At 45.1% G+C, this 26681-nt stretch overlaps 1 protein-coding gene across 1 annotated transcript; it reads right to left on the bottom strand.

Moving 5' to 3' along the window:
- Positions 1 to 8673: 8673 nt before the first annotated feature.
- Positions 8674 to 26043, bottom strand: LOC129832215 (zinc finger CCCH domain-containing protein 4-like). The gene is made up of 14 exons (XM_055896102.1): positions 25719 to 26043; positions 20594 to 20885; positions 20326 to 20433; positions 19954 to 20212; positions 19660 to 19835; positions 19421 to 19505; positions 19070 to 19215; positions 18842 to 18943; positions 18567 to 18678; positions 18257 to 18366; positions 17713 to 18143; positions 17325 to 17614; positions 16901 to 17149; positions 8674 to 11813 (listed from the first exon to the last, which is right to left on the bottom strand). Exons 1-14 carry the CDS (start codon positions 25796 to 25798, stop codon positions 10147 to 10149), a joined length of 4107 nt encoding a protein of 1368 aa, XP_055752077.1. The 5' UTR covers positions 25799 to 26043; the 3' UTR covers positions 8674 to 10146.
- Positions 26044 to 26681: the final 638 nt, after the last annotated feature.

A 26681-nucleotide genomic window follows, 5' to 3' on the forward strand; every position in this document is an offset into this window, starting at 1 on the left:
GGTCATTCTTTAAAAGTTACTTCCTCACCATATTAGACAAGCATGCTCCATTCAAAAAATGCAGAACCAAGAACAGATATAGCCCTTGGTTCACTCCAGACCTGACTGCCCTCGACCAGCACAAAAACATCCTGTGGCGAACTGCAATAGCATCGAAGAGCCCCCGTGATATGCAACTGTTCAGGGAAGTCAGGAACCAATACACGCAGTCAGTCGGGAAAGCAAAGGCCAGCTTTTTCAAGCAGAAATTTGCATCCTGTAGCTCTAACTCCAAAAAGTTCTGGGATACTGTAAAGTCCATGGAAAACAAGAGCACCTCCTCCCAGCTGCCCACTGCACTGAGGCTAGATAACACGGTCACCACTGATAAGTCCGTGATAATCGAAAACTTCAACAAACATTTCTCAATGGCTGGCCATGCCTTCCACCTGGCGACTCCAACCTTGGCCAACAGCCCCGCCCCCCCCCGCTGCTACTCGCCCAAGCCTCCCCAGCTTCTCCTTTACCCATATCCAGATAGCAGATGTTCTGAAAGAGCTGGAAAACCTGGACCCATACAAATCAGCTGGGCTTGACAATCTGGGCCCCCTATTTCTGAAACTGTCCACCGCCATTGTCGCACACCCTATTACCAGCCTGTTCAACCTCTCCTTCGTATCATCTGAGATCCCCAAGGATTGGAAAGCTGCCGCTGTCATCCCCCTCTTCAAAGGGGGAGACACCCTGGACCCAAACTGTTACAGACCTATATCCATCCTGCCCTGCCTAGCTAAGGTCTTCGAAAGCCAAGTCAACAAACAGATCACTGACCATCTCGAATCCCACCGTACCTTCTCCGCTGTGCAATCCGGTTTCCGAGCCGGTCACGGGTGCACCTCAGCCACGCTCAAGGTACTAAACGATATCATAACCGCCATCGATAAAAGACATTACTGTGCAGCCGTCTTCATCGACCTGGCCAAGGCTTTCGACTCTGTCAATCACCATATTCTTATCGGCAGACTCAATAGCCTCGGTTTTTCTAATGACTGCCTTGCCTGGTTCACCAACTACTTTGCAGACAGAGTTCAGTGTGTCAAATCGGAGGGCATGTTGTCCGGTCCTCTGGCAGTCTCTATGGGGGTACCACAGGGTTCAATTCTCGGGCCGACTCTTTTCTCTGTATACATCAATGATGTTGCTCTTGCTGCGGGCGATTCCCTGATCCACCTCTACGCAGACGACACCATTCTGTATACTTCCGGCCCTTCCCTGGACACTGTGCTATCTAACCTCCAAACGAGCTTCAATGCCATACAACACTCCTTCCGTGGCCTCCAACTGCTCTTAAACGCTAGTAAAACCAATTGCATGCTTTTCAACCGTTCGCTGCCTGCACCCGCACGCCCGACTAGCATCACCACCCTGGACGGTTCCGACCTAGAATATGTGGACATCTATAAGTACCTAGATGTCTGGCTAGACTGCAAACTCTCCTTCCAGACTCATATCAAACATCTCCAATCCAAAATCAAATCTAGAGTCGGCTTTCTATTCCGGAACAAAGCCTCCTTCACTCACGCCGCCAAACTTACCCTAGTAAAACTGACTATCCTACCGATCCTCGACTTCGGCGATGTCATCTACAAAATAGCTTCCAATACTCTACTCAGCAAACTGGATGCAGTTTATCACAGTGCCATCCGTTTTGTTACTAAAGCACCTTATACGACCCACCACTGCGACCTGTATGCCCTAGTCGGCTGGCCCTCGCTACATGTTCGTCGTCAGACCCACTGGCTCCAGGTCATCTACAAGGCTATGCTAGGCAAAGTGCCGCCTTATCTCAGTTCACTGGTCACGATGGCTACACCCACCCGTAGCACGCGCTCCAGCAGGTGTATCTCACTGATCATCCCTAAAGCTAAAACCTCATTTGGACGCCTTTCCTTCCAGTTCTTTGCTGCCTGCGACTGGAACGAATTGCAAAAATCTCTGAAGTTGGAGACTTTTATCTCCCTCAACAACTTTAAAAATCTGCTATCCGAGCAGCTAACCGATCGCTGCAGCTGTACATAGTCCATCTGTAAACTACCCACCCAATTTACCTACCTCACCCCCATACTGCTTTTATTTATTTACTTTTCTGCTCTTTTGCACACCAGTATCTCTTCTTGCACATGATCATCTGATGATTTATCACTCCAGTGTTAATCTGCTAAATTGTAATTATTCGATTTATTGCCTACCTCATGCCTTTTGCACACATTGTATATAGATTCTCTTTTTTCTACCATGTTATTGACTTGTCTATTGTTTACTCCATGTGTAACTGTGTTGTTGTCTGTTCACACTGCTATGCTTTATCTTGGCCAGGTCGCAGTTGCAAATGAGAACTTGTTCTCAACTAGCCTACCTGGTTAAATAAAGGTGAAATAAAAAAAATTAAAAAAAATATGCCCATCTCCCCGACCAACTTCCCTCCTTTCATTTTAATAAAATATAATACGTTTTGCTCTGAGACCAGTCTGAAACGTTAGGTCTTCAGGAGTCATACTGACAACAGAGCAATAACTGATTTGCGGTCCTTGCATTATGCGTGCAAGGTAGATTAGAAATATTTGTTTCACGTTCAGTATTGCTCTTTGGGCGGGTCTGCAAGACAGACATTGTTTTCACTAAATTGACTTCACACTGTAAAATTACATGCAGGCAGGACAACCCCAAAACATCATACAAAATAAATCTTCATTTAACTTTTATGGTCTTGTAGTTTAAATGCTCATTAAAGTTAAACCCAAGAACTTGACAGTGGAATTGTTTACAGGTTCCAACATAGACACACACACACACACACACACACACACACACACACACACACACACACACACACACACACACACACACACACACACACACACACACACACCATATAATTCCAGCCTTTGAAGTGCTGAGAGAATCTGTACACAAGTTAAGAAATGACACAAGCCAGGGCAATAGACTGATAGTAAATGTGGATAGATCAAAGAGAGTACAAGCACTCTACAAAACGGGAGATAGTTATGAAAACGGTTGAGTAATTGGGGACACAGACAGGGTGGGGTAAAGTCAAGAGGACCCCCTCAAAGGTTGTGGGGTTCCTGTCACTCCACCCTCCACCTCCACCCCCGACCCTGCCTCTAATCTGTCTGGTCTGCTGTGGACCTTCTCTGCCTGTGCTGCTGGGTTTATCATATGCTGCAGTCCTTCCTTGCTGTGTGGGTTCAACAGCTGGCCAGCTCTCACAGCACAAAGCTGAATAGGGCTATGTGGGCCTGGTCACAGCTACAATGACCCCTCCCAATCTTGGTTCCCCTCACGGCCCCGTAGAAAGTCTCAGATGGCTACTTAAATCCATCAAGGGCTCCATTGTTGATCAGAGAACACTGACAATCATACAGTATTAAATTGAGCGAATTTGGGCAGTGAAAGGCATGGACAATGGACAGCTGAGCAACAGAGTGACCTCACAAGCAGGAATCCTGGGAATTCTGGGATGTGTGTGTGTTCATGTCATGTGGTTTCCATTATAGACGACTCCGAGTGCTTCAGCTAAACTCAGGGGGGGAAATTGGGCTGAGAAGCTCCATTTGGAAAGGATGACTCAAAGCGGGAAGGAGATGAAATAGTCAGGCAGTCAAGTTCTACTCAGTGTCAGAGTGTGAAGCAGCAGTAACCCTGACTCAATCACTCACAAATCAACTGCAACTGTCTACCCAGTTTAGAGTAGGATGTGCAAGTCAGTTATGGTGATAAACTCACAGTGAAAAACTACTGTACACTTTTGCATCAATAGAAATGGGTATGGAAGGAGAATTGCCACCAAATGCTTATGTGTTGGTACTGATGTATTTCAGTTCTTTCCAGTCTAATTTAAAATGTGTTGTAAAAAGACAGACAGTCTTGTTGATGAACAACTAAAAGATTTCTGTAAAATAAAACAAGGAGACAATAAACATTTATTATAGAATGCTTTATTGAATGAACTTGTAAAATTCATTCGTGGTCACTTTCTCCACATACTTTTTCATTGGGTGTATAGGCCTGTGAAACACATAACAATGAATGAATAAACAGGAGGGGGAGAGGCAGATGAAAATAGCAGAGGGTGAAGGAAGGATGCTGAAAAACTAGCCGTCCTCCACGCTTCTGTACACACAGGCAGTTAGACAGCCAGTCACTCTCTGTCTCTTCTCCCTCTCTTTTTTCTTTCCCACCCACTCTCACTCTTTCACACACACACACACACACACACACACACACACACACACACACACACACACACACACACACACACACACACACACACACTTCCCTTTAAGGAAGGCCAGCCATCCCTGTCTCCTCCCTTTCCCATCATTCTCTCTGTCCCCCCACGACAGGGCCAGGGTGGATTCGTGGGTCATGGATAAGGGCACGCTAGAGCAAACAAACCAAAATAGTCAACAACAAAGAAAGAGAGGAAGGGACTAAACACTACACTGCCAAACCTGGGCGGATGGCTACTTATCAATGATTGGTAGATGGTCCATTGGGCTGGAACATTTTGAACCTAATGGAGGAAAGATTATGTACTAAACCTGATTCGATAGAAGTCGCATACACACACACACACACACACACACACACACACACAAACAAACATACACTACTAAAAGTGAACCTGGGAAACACTACAGCTGAGCAGTAAGATAAATAAACAGAGCTCATGGCTCATTGAATGTGACCAAGTCCCAAGGGGATGGAGGGCACAATACTTCACAGTGAGTGGGGGCAGCAAGTTCACACAGTGAGAACCCAGAGGGCCTTTTCACAATTTCTCATGCCAAAGTCTACCCTGAAAAACCTGTTTTTGGAGCAGAGAGGCATGTTGGAGTTTGGGTGCCGACTCAAGGGCACTACAGGTGACTTTTAGACAGTTGGAATAAATCTTTCTCCTGTTCCACAGATGGATTCTGAGTTTGTGTGCTTTTGACCACAACAGGATTGGGAGATGTTGAATGTTGGTGGCATGGGGAGGACAAAGGCCTTATTAATTGACAACACGTTTGTTTTCTTAATCACTCTAAATCAGTGCCGCTTGTCTTGGTTGTATTGTAGATGATAATGCAATTTGGTTCAGAGTAGAGAAACACCTACATCCTATTTCCCTGTTGATATAGATATTACTTTCTCAGACTATCAGTTCATAAGAGCCTGTAATGAAACACAGGCGCTAAAACAAACCATATCTGCAAACCATATCCATATCCATATCCAAACCATATCCGCTTCATGGCAGTAAAAAAAGTAAAACATTTGTTCCTGAACACCCATAATAGATCACTGCATAATAAACTATTTTAGTACTTCAAAGCATCAACCTATAAAGTAGTGAGTCAAGGGGAAGGGGCCTGCTAAAGAGGACTGGACGTTTCACTGTGTTATTTCCAAAGGAAGCCAGAGCTTTGTTTTGAAGTTTCTTAAACAGTCACTGTGGCGTGGAGGAGCAAAGTTGTCTCTACCGTACGCAGACCGGAGTATTTTCATGAAAAGCAAGTGTTGCGTGGAATTCTTCCAAAGGGCAGAGGAAATGGGGAGGAGGGGTACAAGCTGGGATTGAAGTCCCACGGGAATTGCAAACTTGACGGTCCCAGACGTTTGGCACAACACTTTGGAGGGGTACATGCTGTTCACACAGAGGAGGAATAGAAAAACCCTCCTCAACACCCCACCCGACCCCAAAATAACACAATTGACCCCATGTGGGTAAGCTTCCCATGTATACATCAAGAGCAGTACATTTTTCTATAATTTGACTCACTCCAGACTGTGGCTGTTTTATTGTTTTGGATATTATCAGCATTTTGAGATGTGTGCATTCATTGCCCACAGGGAGACATTCACTGGCATGCAACATGGGCCTACTCCACCAAACACAACAACAATGTGTACACCAGAAAGCTCTCTGTGTCATATCTCCACCAGACACATACCAAGGGGTTGATGTCAGTCTGTTCATTGAAATATACAATAATGTCACTGATGCTGAGAAAATGATAAAGTACATTGTTCATGGGAGCAAATTTAAAAAATCCTATTATCTCCAATGTTTGGCCCTGAAAAGGTTTGCATATCTGATGCATAAGAAGATGAAAAGAAGATGGCATGACAATGTTGTGCAACTTTAAGGGCCGATTTCCCAGACACAGATTAAGCCTAGTCCTGGATTTATTAGGGCTTTGAATTAGGATTCTCAATTGAGAATGCTCTTTAGTCCAGGATTAGGCTTAATCTGTGTCTGGGAAACTACCCTTTTTTTATGATGGTTAATGTTTTCTGTGGCTGACTCCACCAGAAAAGCAGCTCAGACCGGAGTTTAGAAGGATTCAGCTGATGTTGATCAGTGATCAAGCAGGAATGTTAGTAGAGTACTGAATACACAAAAGGAGTCCCCAGCTGGTGGCAGTACTACAAATCCCAGGTGCCTTCCAATCCTGACCTATTTTAACCCATAATTAAATGTCCAATGCAGCCATTTTTATCTCAATATCAAATAATTTCTGGGTAATAATGAATTACCTTACTGTGATCGTTTTCAATTAAAATGGTTGAAAATAAACAAAAACAGCTTCTTAGCAAAGAACAATTTCTCAAGCAAGAATTTTGCTATGATTGTTTGGGAGTGGTCTGAGTAGGGAGGGGAAAACGGAAAATTAGCTGTTATTGGCAGAGAGAATTGGAACTCTTTTTTATTGGTCTACTAACTAATTTACCGCCTGACGATGTCACCAAGCAGGCCAAAACTCCATCCCACCAAAACAGGCTGAAATTTCAGGCTGTCTTTTCAAACAACTCGTACACTAAAAGTGCATTATCATTTTCATAGTATTATTCCAACCTCATAGTGTGGAAATATGTGTAAAATACAGGATATTCACGTTTTTGACTGCACTGGGCTTTAAGGAGATCAGGGATGCTATATATATATATATATATATATAAATATAAATATATATATATATACACACACACACACACCAGGAGCAGGTACCTTCACTTCATATAGATTTAAGAGGATGTGGTAAAAAAAGATCTATGTTAAAAAGTGTTCTTTATTTGCCTTCGTGGCCTGTAAGCGGTAGGCCTATTTGCTACTATTCAGATTCTGCCCAAAGAAAATCCACATATTTTCAAGGTTTCCAAAAGCAACCATTTCTGATGATTTGGGAGGGGACACTCAAAGTAGGCTCGTCTTTAGCTGAGGATCAAATATAAAACCAAAAACAAACACTACTGTAGTAGGATTTCGTAATGATCTTTTTCTGGTACGTACATTCCTGGGGTATTGTTGCAGCTTTGTTCGTTTGTTCGTCAGGGGGATCGTGAGGAAAGTCATGAGCAGTTTTTGCCTAAGTAACACTCCCTGTCCTGAATGCCAAAAACTAAAGGCATTCCTGTCATAAAAGAACTGGGTGCAGCCCAAGAATTTCCCAATACAGTATGGAATCAGTGGCCTGAATACTCACCACCTCAACATTCACATACATGTTTTAAGAATAAGCCACTCTTAGAAGTTCTTCAGCAGCCAACCATGCCTGCAACTCAATGTGACACTAAACCATATGAAACCAACAATAAATTGTCAGGTTTTTAACCCATCTGTTTGAGATCCTGTGTAAGGTAGGAACCATTATGGTGGTTTCCTATCTAGACTTACCTCCACACCAGGGTGTCACCTAGCCTGATGACTCACACTAAATTCTTCCACTGCTCTGTCATTCGCTACATAATTTAGTCTGAGACTGCCATCATTGAAGTCGTTTGTGGTGACGAGGGGCGTTGTACAAAACAAAGTCATCAGCGATTGGATCGTCTCTAACCAGACTATCAAAGCCAATGCCGAGTTTTCAAACCGCGCTTTACCCATTTGTGTACGGGCTCTGGCCCAACCCATCAGTTTCTGGACCAATCAGATGGCCTCGAATGTTTTCGTATTCGATGAAGGGTCAGGGAGGTACTCAGATCCAGACTCATTGCAAAGAAGAAGCTAACGTTCGTGGGCGTGGCGTTTGGCCGTGTTTGAGTATCAAAACCGTAATGTATCATGGGTAAATTGTGACTGACTGATCTACAGTACAAATAATAATGAGTAGTTATTTATGATGAAAGGTTCTTCGTAGATCAGTCAGTCGGCAGTCGCCAGCAACGTCGAACAAGCCCAATGTGTTTCCATCAGTAGCGTGACACTAAAGACTTGTGGCGGGCATTAACAACCTCTGCATCATTCAAGACTGTTGCTTTGTGAGAAGGTGTTAAAGTTCAGTTATCCATTGTTACTGTGTATGTAAATGCAAGCTAAAAAGTACCCAGGGACCTGCCTTGGCTCCAAGTCAGAGCAGGTCTGCTGGAGCCATGGCCCAGTGAGACACAGGTTCCAGCCCGCGTAGATGGAAACAAAATAGTCTGAGCCTTTTGGGTAAAACACTGGGGTAAATCCTCAGTGGACATCCACCATTAGCTAAAGAGATCTGGGATTAATGGAGCCAAGAGATGTAAGGAAATGAGTCACACAGGGATCATGGTTAGCAGGAAACACTAGGATGACAAGATGATGACATACTACCACAGAGACGCCTGCCCGCCCACCAAACTACGAGAAACACTGGTCAGTTACTGGTTGATCACGTATCGCCTTTATTAAATACTTCACAACCTCCCCTACAGTGAACAGTTACAAAATGTTACCTCTCGTCAAACAGGACACTGTTCAATTTACAAAACAGTCACTTTTTGCAAAGGGCAAAACAAAACTAGAAAAAACTAGATGCTTGTGTAGCCAGGCTTTCATACCTCTATGGAATTAAGTTTATTTTATTTGTTTGAACCTTCAACAAAACAAGAATGTCAGTGTCTGTTTCTCCTCTCACGGTTACAGGCTGCATCCCACTTAAATGCAGGGGAAATAAATGTATTTCTTTCTAATTTTATATATATATATATATATATATATATATATATATATATATATAACACACACGTGTGATAGATGTGTGTGTGTATATATATATATATATACACACACACACACACACACACACACACACACACACACACACACACACACACACCTACAATATCAAATGATTCGAATGAACTGTCATGTGACATAGGGAGGAGACAGGAGAGGCAGATATCTCATAAGTATAAAAAATAAATAAAAATGATCATATCTCGTGTGACAGATGGACTATGTGGTTTTCAATTCACAGTTCTGACTGGCAGAGAGGTGTGAGTGGAACCTCAAGCAGGGGTGTGTGGGGTAGTGGGACCAACATGGCCGACATATTCATAGGCTTCACCCCGACACACAACAGACAGACAGAAGAGGTTAGAGATAACAGTGCTGACAGAGCAGAGGGCTCAAATATAAAAAAAGAAGAGAGCCAACAGAGGGGAAAGACGGGCAGATAACAGACGGACAGTGCAAAGAAATGACTTCAAATCAAGCAACAAAAGAGTTGTATTCATATATAATATACTGTACTGTTATAACGCAACAGGCAGAGGGAGTGGCAGTGAATGTTCTCTATGTGTTATCTTTGCCTGTGATTGTACTAGAAAAGCTACAATGATTGACAAGTATTCTTCTGACGGCGACACAGTGGAAGCTATTGAGGTGAACGGGTTGGTGGGATATGGACAGAACGGATGATAAAAGGGAGAGCTTGGAGACTGGAGTTACAAACAAATGAACAGGAAAATGAACAGGACTAGGAGGAGCATAAATTACAAAGTACAGCCCATTTAAATCTGTGGACTCGTTTTTCTTGTCCTATAATTGTTTTCTCTTAAAGTAGGGAGGGACTCTCGTAAAGAATACATGTATTTATACATCTGTTTGTTTTAAAATAGAGTTCGCTCTTTCCCAGACTCTGACATATCCCTCCCTCCCACACCCCCTCCCTCCCCGGCCCCAAAGTCTGTTATAGAATCTCATTAGCAAACACTGCAGGTGTGACGCCTGAGCAACATGTTCAAACGTTCACAGTCTGTGGCCAGTCCAACTTCTGCCTCAGTGCGCTCCTTGCTGATGCGTTCAGTGTTCGTCTCTAAAACAATGTTCGACCAGGGTAGGATCAAATATCACTGGCAGAACGGTGATGCCGTGGGGTCAAAGCCTTTGAAAACCTCCTTCAGAGAAGCATTGTCCTGCTCCGTGGTGGTGGTGGTGTCGCCAGGCTGGGCAGGGCTGTTCCCACCAAAAGGGCTGCCGGACCCGCTGGGCTTGCTGGCCTGTTTCACCATGCTGAAGAGCGAGGACACAGGCAGGTTGTGGACGCCCGCCGGGGCCTGCTCAGCACCACCAGGGGGGCCCTGTCCGGCCGTGGAGGAGACAGAGGCAGCAGGACCTCCGGGGGGCCCGGTGGAGGGCGAGGGTGCAGGCTTGGGCCTGGGCCGGTTATAGCTGTTGTATCGGTCAGTGGACTGCTCGCTGCTCTTCTCTGGCTCCGGCTGGTCCAGGGCAGACTTACGGACAAACAGGGGCTCCTTGGCCTTGGGCTTAGCTGGTGCCACCTCACTGGGTTTGGGCTCTGTGGGGCCGCTGCTGGGGGTAGTGTTTGTGGCAGCACCAGGGCCCTCAAGTTTACCTGCACCAGGAGTCCGGGGATCATAAAGACTGATACCACTCAGCACACTGCTGCCACCAGCTACACCCGCTCCCCCTCCACGACCCACTCCACCTGCAGACAGTAGCCGAGGGTCGTAGGGGGCGATGGTGGGGGAGGAGGAGCCGGAGGTGGGTGGAGGGGCTGCCGGGGTGACCGTCAGAGGGGGGACAGGGGACTCTGAAGGCTGCTTCAGGACAGATTTCTGCGGCTGGAGCCGGGGGTCAGCGGGGGCTTTGCGGGACATTCGAGGATCGACGGGCTTGTCGACAGGGGTGGGAAACAAAGCAGGAGGCGCCGGCAACAAGGCCGGTGGAGGGACAAGGGGGAGAGAAGGGGATGACTGGGAGGGGCCGGATGAGGCGTTAACAGTCTTGAGGATGCGAGAGAGCAGTTCAAAGTCTGGGAGGGAGGAGGAGGGGGCTGGGGGTTCTAAGGAGGGAGGGGGGATGGGTGTGGTAGGGGGGAGGGCCGTATGGATTCGCTGCTGGCTGCGTGAGAGGCGGGGGTCCAAGGCTGAGACAGGGGGGATGCCTGGGGGAAGGGGGAGGAGGTCCTGTTTAGGGATTGGGATAGGGATGAGGTCCTCGGGGTTCCATGTCACTGTCTTAGCGTAGGGGGGCATGTGCAGGAGAATGTCCTTCTTGATGTGGCTGAACTGCCTCAGCTGGGAGCGTGGGTCCCTCAGGGCCATACCCATAAGGGGATCCAGGGGGATGGGCACAGGCTTATCCCTCAGAACCCTCTCCGTCTCCTCCTCCTCTGCAGGGGGAGCCGTGAGGGGCGGGGGCTTGTACACCAGGGGGGCGTCTGGTTTGGGGGTGAGGGTGGCGGTAGCGAGCCGTGCCAGGCGGGGGTCTGCAGGGGTGATGGTGGCCAAGGAGGGGTTGGGAGAGTCCAACGCCTGAGCAGAGTCTGTGGCCCGGGAGAGGCGAGGGTCGCGAGCCAGCCGGGGGTCCCCCTGACGGGAGTCCGCCGGTCGGATGGAGGGGTGCGCTGGGGAGCCTTTCTGGAGGCGGGGGTCGCTGGGAGGACCCTCAGGTTTGGGGGGCCCCTGGCTCTGCTGGCGGAGCGTCTTCAGGATGGATGTGACACTGCCGCCTCCATCCTCATCCTCACTGGAGTACCAGTTAGCTGAGTCACCTAGAAGATAAAGCAACAGGAATCAGTGACATAGTCAACCGTACTGACGGTCTGTAAGGTATAAAGTAGAACCACAACCACTGAAAACCAGGGGTGTGAACATTTAAACGTTAAAACCTTAACATTAAGAAGAATGTTTCCCCCCCACAATTTTTTAAAAATCACAGTGCAGCTGGCTCGCCTGCTTTTTGCTAATGATGAGACTGAGTGTTCAGTCTTCGGTCTGTAGTGTGTAAAATATCCTAGCCTATTTCATTGATGACAGGCCCTGCTTTACTGACTTTTGAAGATGTTACAAGCAAAGAAATTGCAAGATTCAGCATTCCATTGCGAGATACAGCTTTTGATTGCAGGTATAAAGCCCTAGTGCACGGTTCTGACGGTCTGCCTGGTGACTGACCCCTTATAGCCTTAGCCAAGGCCCTTTCAAGGGTATAAGACTGCGATAGATATAACTTCATTGCCATTCCCTAGTGGCCATACAAAGGTAATAAGATTGTTATTCTGCATTGATGTGGAATTGTTTGATTTTTTTTATTGTTTTAATGGAAAACCGATTTTAAAAAAGCCATTTAAACGTAAAGTAAAATTGTCAATTTGTCACATCCCTAACGAAAACCACCTAAATCAGAGATCATCAACTAGATTTAGCCGTGGGCTGATTGTTTCTTGAGCGGATGGTCAGGTGACCGGAACACAATTACAAATCATTTGTAGACTGCAAGAATACCAAACATGTTTGACTAAAACATAATAATTTCAAACCTTGATAACATTTGTATACGATCACATGTATCTCTATTATGCGTGGGAATACTTGGGAACATACAGTTGAAGTCGGAAGTTTACATACAGTGATGGAAAAAAGTATTTGATCCCCTGCTGATTTTGTACGTTTGCCCACTGACAAAGAAATGATCAGTCTATCATTTTAATGGTAGGTGTATTTGAACAGTGAGAGACAGAATAACAACAAAACAATCCAGAAAAACGCATGTCAAAAATGTTATAAATTGATTTGCATTTTAATGAGGGAAATAAGCATTTGACCCCTCTGCAAAACATGACTTAGTACTTGGTGGGAAAACCCTTGTTGGCAATCACAGAGGTCAGACGTTTCTTGTAGTTGGCCCCCAGGTTTGCACACATCACAGGAGGGATTTTGTCCCACTCCTCTTTGCAGATGTCTCCAAGTCATTAAGGTTTCTCTGCTGACATTGGCAGTCCCTCCTCCCTCCTGTCCCTCCTCCAGTCCCTCCTGCAGCAAAGCACCCCCACAACATGATGCTGCCACCCCCGTGCTTCATGGTTGAGATGGTGTTCTTCGGCTTGCAAGCGCCCCCCTTTTTCCTCCAAACATAATGATGGTCTTAATGGACAAACACTTCTATTTTTGTTTCATCAGACCAGAGGACATTTCTCCAAAAAGTACGAACTTTGTCCCCATGTGCAGTTGCAAACCGTAGTCTGGCTTTTTTATGGCGCTTTTGGAGCAGTGGCTTCTTCCTTGCTGAGCGGCCTTTCAGGTTATGTCGATATAGGACTCTTTTTGTTGTGGATACGTTTGCACCTGTTTCCTCCAGCATCTTCACACGGTCCTTTGCTGTTGTTCTGGGATTGATTTGCACTTTTCGCACCAAAGTACGTTCATCTCTAGGAGACAGAACGCGTCTCCTTCCTGAGTGGTATGATGGCTGCGTGGTCCCATGGTGTTTATACTTGCGTACTATTGTTTGTACAGATGAGCGTGATACCTTCAGGCATTGCTCCCAAGGATGAACCAGACTTGTGGAGGCCTACAATTTTTTTCTCGGAGGTCTTGGCTGATTTCTTTTGATTTTCCCATGATGTCATAAATACATCCACAGGTACACCTCCAATTGCCTATCAGAAGCTTCTAAAGCCATTACATAATTTTCTGGAATTTACCAAGCTGATTAAAGGCACAGTCAACTTAGTGTATGTAAACTTCTGACCCACTGGAATTGTGATACAGTGAACTATAATTGAAATAATCTGTCTGTAAACAATTGTTGGAAAAATTACGTGTGTCATGCACAAAGTAGATGTCCTAACCGACTTGCCAAAACTATAGTTTGTTAACAAGAAATTTGTGGAGTGGTTGAAAAACGAGTTTTAATGACTCCAATCTAAGTATATGTAAATTTACGACTTCACACGATATATCCAAAATTAAAATAATTTGTAGCTGATTTCCTAATGTTTTTAGTCTTTTATCTCAGAAAACTTATGGGGCCCAATAAAACTTTGGCCCACGGGCCACCAGTTGGGGAATCCTGACCTAAATCAATGTCAGAGCCCAACATAATTAGTAGTCTCACACACCAACAGCTCCACCTAGCGACGGAGTGGAGTAGAGGCCCATCGGAGTCACTAATCCGATCCATGGGAGTGTATTACACAACCAGAGCCCAGAGGATGTTGACTCTGCCGAGGGTTACAAGTGAGGGTCAGCGGTGTCATACAGACATTTCCTGCCTCCTCAGGACACATATACATTTCTAACAAAACAAAAGGCCACAGGAACACTGTACATTTTCCAAATTTACGCAAGCTCTTTGAGGCTAAAACCGTACGACTTGTTAATAATACCATTAGCTTTATATGCGTTCCAAATGGCACCCTATTCCCTTTATAGAGCACACTTTAGACCATGGTGCAGCCAGGGATGTAGCCAGGGTTTACACAGCATATGCACTCGACTCAACCTACTTTATGTGCTCTACGTAGCCTATACGGGTGAGTGCGACCTAGAGCAAGTATTTATATGGTGTCTGTATTAATATAGCATAGTCTTGCAGTGTTTGCACTGCCAATGCACTGTTTATACGGTGTCAGTGGGAATTGTGTGTTTTGTCTATGGAGAATTGAGATGGAGTCATGCCAGGTTAACCAGGCCCAGTAGAAGTACTTATGTTTTTGTCTGTGCTGGCTTGCCATTATATTAGTGTCTAAGCATAATAGTTATCAATACAGTGTCTAAAGCAGGGGCAATAATGTTTTCGGACCAATTTGTTCATCAAAAGCAATTTGCAGGCCAGAAAAAGGATAGTTATTTGAAAACGTATAGGTCTATTATAATTTGACATACACTATATATACAAAAGTATGTGGACACCGATTCCAATTAGTGGATTCGGCTATTTCAGCCACACCTGTTGCTGACAGTAGGGCTGGGCGATATGGCCAAAATCTCATATCCCAATATAGCTAATTTCATATCCCAAGAACGATACATATCACAATATATACATTTTCTGTCAATTCAATTAATAAATAGTTTATATAAAATGACCACACGTAAAGGCCTATTTCTTATTACATTTTGAATTATACTCAACAAATAAAAGGCATTTGCATTTGGTACCTTGGGTCAAGTGTTGAGCACCAACTCACAAAACCCCCGTTTCTCAACTGTGTAAATTGGGGCCATATCTTTGCAGATGTAAGTTGTAACGGCAGCTGTTATCTCCTTCCATCTTCGTGATTCTTTGCCATATGGTGTGCCGTGGGAAAAAGCCTCTTGCAACGTCTGTCTGTGGTTTGTTTTGAGCACTCAACTCTACTTTTTTGGGTCTCATCCGTAGACTCTCTCCGTACTGTTTCACATGATTCTTCCGTAGGTGGTAAAAGAGGTTAGTGGTGTTTGAGCCTGTTGTCGGGACCGGCCTGCGGTTTTCTGGTCCGTGTCAGACTTTTCATACCCAAACCACGTCCATGCGACCGAAGTAGCCCCTCTTAGGTACGGTCTCCGTTCTCTGTGTCACATTCACTCTCCTCCATGTTTGTTTGTATTGCAAATTTCCTTCTACACGCAAAGCAACGTCCAATTGACGAAAAATATTGCCGTAAAGAGTGTGATTTGCGACACAACGAAATAAACGATAGAGCATAATATGAAACGATAGACATTTTTCTATCGTCACACGATATATATCGTCATATCACCCATAATGCCCAGCCCTAGCTGACAGGTGTATAAATACAGAGCACACAGCCAAGCAATCTCCATAGACAAACATTGGCAGTAGAATGGCCTTACTGAAGAGACTTTCAACGTGGCATCGTCACAGGATACCACCTTTCCTACAAGTCAGTTCGTCAAATTTCTGACCTGCACTGGTCAACTGTAAGTGCTGTTATTGTGAAGTGGAAACGTCTAGGAGCAACAACGGCTCAGCCGTGAAGTGGTAGGCCACACAAGCTCACAGAACGGAACCGCCGAGTTCACTACCAAGTTCCAAACTGCCTCTGGAAGCAACATCAGCACAAGAACTGTTCGTTGGGAGCTACATGAAAGGAGATTCCATGGCCAAGCAGCCGTACACAAGCCTAAGATCACTATATGCAATGCCAAGTGTCGGCTGGAATGTTTAAAGCTTGCCGCCATTGGACTCTGGAGCAGTGGAAATGCATTCTCTGGAGTGATGAATCACGCTTCACCATCTGGCAGTCCGATGGACAAATCTGGGTTTGACGGATGCCAGGCAGGAGAACGCTGCCTGCCCCAATACATAGTGCCAACTGTACAGTTTTGGCAACAGTTGGGGGAGGCCCTTTCCTGTTTAACCATGACAATGCCCCCTTGCACAAAGTGAGGTCTATATAGAAATGGTTTGTCGAGATCGGTGTGGAAGAACTTGACTGGCCTGCACAGAGCCCTGACCTCAACCCCATCGAACACCTTTTGGATAAATTGGAACACCGACTGCGAGCAAGGCCTAATCGCCCAATATCAGTGTCCGACCTCACTAATGCTCTTGTGGCTAAATGGAAGCAAGTCCCGCAGCAATGTTCCTACATCTAGTGGAGAGCCTTCCCAGAAGAGTGGAGGCTGTTATAGCACCAAAGAGGGTACAAACTCCATATGAATGCCCATGATGACCCTGGGGGGGGTCTACTAAGGTAACATGTGAAATTGTTTTAAAATGGTCATACCAAGGATCATTTAGATATGTGATTTTGAATTTTAGGATAACAAAAATATTGAACGCATGTTGCCCACCCCTGGTCTACAGTCTGTCTGTGTGTATGTGTGTGTATATATGTATATATATAGAGCGTACCTTCCGCGTCCCTCTCTCCTACCCCCTTGGCAAGTCTGGCCCTCTCCTCGTCCTCCTGCTGTTTCTGCTGAATTCTCATGAACAGCATGCGTTGGGCCGGCGGCAGAAAGTCAGGCACTCCCATCCCCGCCTGCTGATTGGCCGAGCCTCCGTTTGCGGGGACGTCGGGGCCTCCCACGGAGCTCTGGTTTCCTCCCGATCCTCTTGCTTCTTTCACGTCCATCCCTCCAAAGCCCTGGAAGTGATCACCTGAAAGGTACAGGAGGAAGGTTGACAACTACAATACAGAACACTCTCAGAGACACATAACAGCGCAGGTTTAGATTCAATCTGAAATGATATTGGAGGAGCCAACATTAGTCTCTGATGCGAACAGTGATTGTATGCTTTGTTCATGATGTGATACGATATCAGCTCAGCTCACCTTCCTCCACCACCCCGTCCATATTCATGTCTTGCTGCTGGTTGAAGAAGTTATCAAAGAAGTTACCCCCTGGAGGAGGTCCGGGGGGCATCATAGGCCCCCCTTCTGGGCCAAAGCCTGGCATCATGGGGGGTCCTCCAGGGCCCATGGGTGGGGGAGGACCCATGGACATGTCTGGGGGCATCATGCCAGGTGGAGGGAACCGAGGCGGAGGCCCACCAGGCCCACCGGGGTGCCCTTGGGGGCCAGTGGTGCCAGCTTGGCCTGTGGCAGTTCCTGGGGTCTGACCTCTGCAGAGAGAAAGATCGTTGAGTTATACCATGTTCCTAGCGCATACTCAAACTATAAAAGCCACATAAATAGGTTTGGATGGATGTGAAAAGCTCACCTGTGATTAGCTAGTTTCTGAGCTAGCTGTCCCGTGGGGTGCACCTTGATCTCAAACAACGAGGGGATCTTCTTCCCTCCATTGCCAGGACAGGGGGGTGGGGGGCCCATGGATGGGGGTGCGGGACCATTGGGGTTGGGAGGTCCCTGGTAGGGGCAACTGTCTGGGTAGGCGGGAATGGGACCAGGACAGGGACCGGGCCCTTGGTTAGGCCCTGGGCCGGGGAGGCCGTTGGGGGACATGGGGCCCTGTGGTGGTCCAGGAGATCCAAAGTCCCCAGGGCCAGAGTTGTCGGGTGGCCCTGGTCTGGGCGGTGTCGGGAGCAGGCCCACCCCAGGAGGAGGCTTGGGAAGGGGGTTGATCCCCTGCTTCTTTAGCTCCTCCACCTCCTTCTCATCCTCAGCTCCAGCCTCGGCATCCTCCGCCAGCATCTACAAACATGAGGTGAAAAGGTGGTCAAAAGGGGTTAACAAACTAACACAGAGGAGAGTGAGTTAAAGAAACAGAGAGAATTGGTGTCTAAATCCACTTGAGGATGGCTCACCTTGTTTAGCAGGTCTTGGGTGTCGTCGGTGAGAGGCTCGTGGGAGAACATGCATTCGTCTCCATTCACACAGCTCCCGGTGGTGTGGAACAGCTTGCAGGGGAAATCACGTGCTGGGGAGTTAAGGAACTATGGAAGGCCTGGATGGACTGAACTCACTCAAAGACTGTCTCGGGGGTAGCACTGATATAGGCTATACTAAACTTGACAACTAGTATGGCCGTTCTAGCTATGCTAGCTGGAAACACACACTGAAGGAAATATAGGAAATGTCCTATCTGATAAAAAGTGGACTGCAGGTAAAGGATATCATGCATGTAGGGGCAGTTTTCAGCCCGCGCGCAGAAGCCGGTGATGTAGAACTTGCAGAGTTCTTTCTTCTTGGGCAGCTCAATGTCGTGGCTGAAGTTGCAGTGTTCCCCCTGGAAAGTTGGCAAAGCGTTAAAACAATAAAAATCACGTTCGGATAAGATTTTAAAAAGCAGTTGACGGTAACATATGTCAGAAGAAGAATGATTTGACATTCTATTGAGAATGCCTGGCAAGAACATTATCTCTGCTCAAATTCCATGATTTCCTTCTTACCCAAGTACAGCGGCCCTCCATGTAGTACTTGCAGATGGCTTTCCCTTTCTTGTCTTGGTGCTTGTCCCCCTGGTGCTTGTTGTGCTGGCCTCCTCCTCCATCCTGCACCACAACACAAGCAAACAAGCATTACCAGTTTCAGTGTGTTATCAGAAACTTGTACAGGTTGAGTATTCATTCAGATGAGCGAGCAGGTCTGTAAGGTGTTGTAGTTGGTTTTATTCTCACCCCCATGTCCCCATTGTCTCCATTGTTGTCCTCATCGTGACCCTGGTCTCCGCCCCCTCGGCCTCTCCCCCGATTCCTCCCTCGGCCTCCCCGGTTCATACCACGCCCCTGTTTCCCCCGGCCCCGCCCCCGCCCACCTTTACCACCTGGTTGGAGCAGAGAGAGAGACACTTCATCAGTGGGCTACAATGGAACAAGACAGGCAACCATTTTGGATTGGGTGCAAAGCATGTTTACTTAGGAAGGACATCAGAACAGCTAACCTAGCATGTCTGTATTACAGTAGCATGACTAAGTATTGTGTAGTGTGAATAATAGTGGTAATCCTTCACATTCTGACAGCCAACTCACCCCTTCCACGGTCTTTGGACTTCCTGTACTGAGAGTATTCATCATAGTCATCTTCACCCATATGGTCATAGTCATCATCTCCATACTAGAACACAACATCAACTGGATGAGGAACAATTCAGAAACAAAACAATATACTTCCCAAAACAATATAATTTAGCAAGCACACCAGTATCATTGATAAACAATGTGAAATGATCTGTGCATCTGGGGCCAGAGGATGACCGTCTTTGACTCACCTCCATCTCGTCTCCTCCTCCTCCTCCTCCATACATCATCCCTTCTCCGTCCTCATTGTCTCCGCCCATCTTGCCCCCTCGTCCCCGACCCCTGCTCCCTCCTCTTCCTCTACCTCCACGCCCTCCTCCTCTCATGCCTCCTCGACCTCTCTGGTTCTTCATACGACCTTTACCTCCTGTGGAGAAAGAAAAAGAAACAGTCAGCACCTTGTGTCAGCATCTCCACGGCACGCGGGGACATGCAAGCAAACTAGTAAGGGTCGTTCAATTCACCTCTGACCCCATTTTTTCTACCTCTGCCCCCGCGACAGTTGCCCCTTCCACCTCCATCGCCGCTGCCTCCCTCCTTGGCCTTGCGATACTGGTTGAGCTCCTTGGTGAAGTCATCGTAGTCTTCATCGCCCATCTCCTCATCCTCCTCTCCCTCGTAGTTCTCCTCTTCATAATCGCCGTAGCCCCCGTAGCTTTGCTTGTCCATCTTTACGTAGCTGCCCTTCTTAGGCATGGGGCCCCCGTGGCCAGAGGACGGAGCTGGTGGGTAACCTCCAAGGGACTGGGTAGGAAACAAAATCATTGTTAGACCACTGTAATTACATGGTGACAAACAGACTAGCAACTTTGCAGCAAGTATCATGTGATTTAGAGTGCCGCCATGGGGTAACTTACAGAAGGGGGGTACGTAGGGCTATAGTCCCGATACTTCCTCTTCTCACTTGGGCTGTAGTCAGAGTCGTCGCTAAAGTCTGAGTGGTCATCACTGGAGGAGGCATGACGCTGTAACACCACACACAACACAGAAAGAGAGATAGGTTGAGTGACAAAGTACGAAGAAACATTTAGACTAAACAGTAAGAAAGCAATAACATCCCTGATCTGAAGGGTCTGTATAGGACGATGAGAGCTGGATGTGAAACACACACACATGCTATCTTACTTTGTGCTTGGATTTGCGTCTCTTCTTGGCTCTCCTCTTCTCCTTCTCCCGCTCCCTCTCTTTTTTCCTCTTCCTCTTGTGGCGGCGGGCCTTCTCGTCATCCTTCTCGTCGCCGCTGGCGTGGCGCTCTTTGCTACGGTGAATTTTCTCTGGGGGGGCCGCCTCTGCTGCTGTTGCTTCTTCACCTTCACCTCCATCTTCTCCTCCTCCCCCGGTGCTGGGCTCCTCTGCCACCTCCACCTCTCCAACATCATCCTCCAGCTCCCCTTCTTCCAGCTCACCATCCTCACGTCTGTGACAAACAGAGAACAGATAGACAGGACATCAAAATGCTGTTCAAGCCACACTCCGGTCTCAAACGCGTAGTTCATGTTTGGACTCCCAGTATGGGACAGGTGGATGGTTCCTGGGTGGTGAACATTACATTCCTAGACACCACCACCAGACCATAACAATAAGGGATCAAAGCTTTTTGTCTGGGGAAAGGTAAAGTGGAATAAAATGGCATTAACAACTGAGTGCTAGGTTGGGAATATGGATCATTCCTTTTTCATGGTTGAGGTAACATTGCAAAATTCAGGTGTACCCGTTCTACATTGATGACTTGTATACCCCGAGGGAGTCACTTCCCTCATGTTCTAACGTGAAGAATTTAATTTGTGGGTTTCAGTCACTAATTACGGCGTTTCCTTGTGCATTTCTGTATGTTTGTTTTGACAGTGGAGATAATGCGGTTATCCTCAGGGCCAATCAGCTGTTGTTATCCTATGATAATGTCTGAGAGCTCTGTTTCTCTGAACTCATCAAACGTTAATCACACCACCGTTCACCCACAAACCATGACACAACGTAGGCTGCTCTGCTGGAACATTCTGATGAGTTATGAGTGTTTGGGTGACTGGGTTGACAGTTGGCTGTTACTGTGGGTGACATAAAGGATCTAGTGTCTGCTGAGAGTCAGAGGGACAGATCATGTTTTTCTTAGATTGAACACATAGGCCTACTGACTGTATGCTGGAGATAGGACTGCTAGGGTGTAAAGGCTGTGTGGTATATGTGTCAAAACAAGCTGAGTTATCGTGAGGAGGACAGGGATAAGGTGGGTGTGGTCTGTGGTAAACAAATTATATGGCAGTTAATATATGGGACAGCAATCAGTAACAGCAAGTTTCTCTGCATTTTGCTATAGGTATGACATTTCCATGTGTGTGTAATGTGTACACTTTGAGCTTCACTGTTTTGTCTCTTTGGACTGGGAAAAGTTGAGAGTGATGCAACTATGATGATGCAACTGGTGGGGAGGGGGATTCAGTACTGCTGGACATGCAGAATCCGTTGGCCTTCAATATACAGGGTGGATTCAACATCAACATTCATTTCAAGGACATTTTGAAAGCAATAGGCCCATCACTAAATCGAGCTAGTCATTCCTGTGCGGGGAGATCAAAGTGTTTACATAACAAAAATGATCTTAAACAGTCTGCTATTTATCAGTGAAGATCAGTCAATTTCATCTGTCAACAGTCCTCAACAGCATGCAATATGCTTGCTTAGAAGATTAAAATATTTAACCACCAACCAATACAAATCTCAAACATTACACAGGAAACTGCAATGGTTAAAACTGTATTAAAACTGGAATAGCTGGGCCTAAATGTGGGCCTGGAATAGCTGGGCCTAAATTAGAAACAGATACCTTTTCTCCCTGCCAGCTTTCAAGGTGTAGTTCCACAGAGGCGCGCCATTACATGATTTACTGAAATACACTGGCGTGACAATAAGGCATGTGTGGTGGTGGTGATTTGTATTTTTTATTTATTTAACTAGGAAAGTCAGCTAAAAACAATTTTGTATTTACAATGACGGCATACCTCGGCCAAACCCTAACGACACTGGGCCAATTGTGCGCCGCCCTGAGGGTGATAAGTAGGATATAACCACTATGTCCATTTGAAGCGTCTCTATAGCCAGAGTCCAGCCTACAGAGTGAAGGGATATTTGCTGACCCTGATCAGAGCAGGCTTGAGTAACAGTCTCGCTTTAAGTGTCTGGTTTAGCCTAACTTCAAAATGGTACAGGTTAGGCCTTTATTTGATTATTCAAATACAGATTACAATTCTGACTTTTGGCCAAAGTACACAGAAATGGTTTTGGTAGTAAAACAATGAGTTTGATGTAGGCTATAGAATAGACTATACTCTGAGCACACAGACCCAATCTGTGGACATAGGCCTATAGGCCAATTGACACAAATAAATGTTGACTGATCTCTCTTTATACTCACACCAACACAGTCCACACCACATCCTCAACATACTAACTTCCTATGTAGGACATGACTTTCCTCCTGGGCCTGAGGGTTGCTGGGTTTTACTAAAGTCTCCTGCTCCTCCTTACGTTTAGTTATCCTAAGTTTACTCTCAGCCAGAGGGACCAGATATAGATCTAGTCACTCTTAAATAAACCAAATTCATCTAAAACTGCAAGTTGATACATTTTTTCCTTCATTGTCAATGGCATGGTATTACCACCTGGCATAAAACAATGGAGTCAACATAATTTAACTCAGCACAGCCAACCCTTGAATCAAGATCACTCATGTCCTTCAAGAGGCACAATGAGGCCATTCTTGATGAGCGCAGAACTTTGCATTGCTGGGGGTTCTATGGACTGACATGGGCACGTACACAGAACAAAGGCTCTACTGACATAGCTCTGACTCCTTGCCACTTTCTCTAGTGGGTTGCCAGGTTCAAGTATTCAGGATTCTGCGGACAAGCAAAACGCTTCATCGTGATATTGCTTAGTTCAGATGCCAGTCAAGCCAACCTATACAGAGGTGTGCCACTCCCATTGGCTGGGATTATGCCAAACCATTTCGCTGTGTAAAGAGACGTTAGGGTCTAGCGAAACCTAGACTTACCTAAACCTAGACAAACCTAAACTTACTCTTATAACATTATGTAGTAGCCTATTTCAAACTGAGGTTACAGGTGTTTTGGTTTATTAACATTACGGTAATAAAGAGTTGTATATAAAAATTATATTGTCAGGCTGGTTAGATGTCCTGACAAATGTGTTAAATGGCAAATGCAAAACACCTGTCAACAGCTTCCTCTGGGTTTAATAGCCCACATCAAAGACTTTGCAAAAAAAAGGATGCATCACTCCAATAACAACAGCGGGGTCAGGAAATGATAGCACTCACTACTGCCAATTAGATAAGGCTCTAGTCTACTCTACCCCAAGAAACTATGAACAGAAAAAAAGTTACACTTGAATCCAAAAATATAGCCTAATAAAAATAAATAATATGCAATCTAAGGATAATCACACTTCAAACAAGACAACCTTTACAGTTGCTATAAAGTTGTGTGCGTGCACAGGACACACCCTATGTAGTTCCAAAAGCATAAACTGAGTTAATGCTGAAAGTACTAGATACAATCAGTCATGTAAACTTACATTTTCACTTAAAAATACATTTTACAATACTTTTCATGCATCATCACAAGATTACAGCTTAATTAAAAAGGTCAAAAAGTTCCCTAATAATCAATTAAACTACAAACAATGGGCCTTAATCAAAATGATGGGAAGTACTTACTGTGAGAGGTTTTCTTCACATTCTGCACTCAAAAGCACTGGTATGACCATTTCTCCCACCCCAAAAGTTTTTGGAACATAATAGTGGTCTTCCCACTTTATTATTAGGGTTTGTGGAAATGGTATAACTTGGGTTGTTGGGGGGGACAGACAGGGAAATCAGGTAACATTTGTGGTTTACTTGACTTTTTAGACATCTGAAATGCTTTGCAAACGTTCAACACAGTGCTGGGATTTGGTGGGTGTTTGGGATAACAAGTAATATAGTAATATAGCAGTCTGACCCGAGAAGAAACTTTATAGGGGCACGAAATTAGGCAATTTTCCTGAACTTGCAAAGGAAGAAAATGTTAAATCCATTCATGTACAGATCTAGTAATAACTTTTGTTTTGTTTTAAATGGGTGGCACAAACATTAAAGTGGATGAGCATGCTAAAACAATTGTGCAATCACGTTTGTTACATTTTTGCTGAGTAGTTAGTATGATCAATTTCACGCCATGGAAATGTATCAATTTGTTAATTGTTAGTGATTAAACGTTATATCAATCCCTAGCTAGTTGGCTTAGTTAACATTAGCCCGTGGACCAATAGCGAACTTCATAGGTAGCTAACGTTAACTAATCGAATCAATTCATTTTATTCGCCGATTTAAGAGGGCTCTGTCTATATATAGGGTGACAAGTGAACAGCTGCATCAATTCCAATGACAAAATGCTTTCAACACAACTATCTAGTTGCTAAAAAAAAAAGACAGGCCCAATGGCGGCCTTTGCTTACTAACTAGATTGGTCTGGCAAGCTAGCTAGCAAAAAATGAACTGCGTAGTTAGCGTAACTAGTTAGCCACTTTGTTACTTAAGCATGAGTGCTAATAAAGGAAATACCTCCAATGTCCAACAACTGACTATTAATCCATTGCAATCAAGTCTTTGTCTGACCTGATAAACCTAGAATGTAATGATTAATTATGAAACTGTTAAAATTCGCCCTATTGGCTTGGCGGATAGTTAGCTAACTGGCTTTTTTTCCACGGAGGGCAGCTAGCTAGCGAGTTGGAACGTTAGCTAGCTGTCTTTGCGATGCAATTTTGCAAAGCTTTTGTGTTCAAAAACGTCTTGGACATATAGCTAATTTGAAATCTATTCAGAAATACATTTTTGCTAGTTAAGTTGATGGTGGACAATTAACAAGCAAAAATATTTTTTCTTCATTCACTCTACTTTGGTGGGGATGCAACTTTGATGGATTATTTGAACTGATGGTCTTTTTTCTTCATAAAATAACTCCTTGAAATACTTATTCAAACTGAACAGATCCCAGGTTCATATTTGACCTTCCAGTTTGCGCTGAGCAACGTTTCAAGATGGCGTTCGTTACCTCTGTACTTGTTCCCCAGAAAAAGGCGAGTTTAATCCCTTTGAAAGAAAAAAAGGAAAAAGAAACCCGGGCTTTTTATACCTAAAAAGCACAGGACAAATAAATAGTTTGATAGAAATATGATTGTAGAATTACTCGACCTTTCGTCAGTGAGAAGACTGTGTTCGTGGTTGGTTGTTGTTGGGGAGTTTGGATGGACAGTCATGCTTTCCACAGCCATTTCCTCTAGCTACATTTAGGTGCAAAAAAAATTACAACTCTACTGGCTTATGCGTCACTTAACTTGGATCTACAGTACTTGTTAATGGTTTAAGGAAGAGTTTCAGTTCATAGTAGTCAATTCCCCACTAACAGTTGTTAGAGAAATAGGTTGAAATTGTGTCCTGAGATTCTCCGTCCTACAGTTGCGCTGTAAAATGAAACTCATCCACTTAAAATGTCTGACTGTCTCCTCCAAAGAGAAGGGGCGGGATATTCCGAATATGACGACATAAACATTACGTTCTCATACGTTTGTCACGGAAATAGCCGAACATTTTTCGTTCAGCAGTTGTGAAAGATCACTCTTTGGCATGTGTTATTAGTTTAAGCTGACTGTGTTTGTCTATTGTTGTGACCTAGATGAAGATCAGATCAAATTTTATGACCAATTTATGCAGAAATCCAGGTATTTCCAAAGGGTTCACATACTTTTTCTTGCCACTGTATGTCTTACAGTGAGAGAATGTGGAGAAAAAAAAACATCAGGAGATGGCTTATTCTTTTGATAAAGTACAAACCTCTACGAATCTGAGTGTCAATGGGTCCACTCTCTTCACATATAGTTGAAAAAAATCCAAACAGTCCCTTTACAAGTCAAAATGTAGAATAAACGTATTTTGAACTTTACCTGTTGTCCACTGATTTCGTTCTGCTGGTAGAATTTGAGACAAAATATCCACAGGAAAGTATTATTACATTGACTTCAAAACGCGGGTCTCTGTGTATGGCTATCAAGATTTGTTTGCTCATCACCTAAGGGATGTGCACAAGACGGAAGTACATCCACGCAATGTATGCATACTAACCAAAGTCTTGCAGGTGTTTACAAGGTTTTGTGCATG

This window comes from Salvelinus fontinalis, chromosome 33 (genome assembly GCF_029448725.1).
Source record: "Salvelinus fontinalis isolate EN_2023a chromosome 33, ASM2944872v1, whole genome shotgun sequence".
Classification (NCBI taxonomy): domain Eukaryota; kingdom Metazoa; phylum Chordata; class Actinopteri; order Salmoniformes; family Salmonidae; genus Salvelinus; species Salvelinus fontinalis.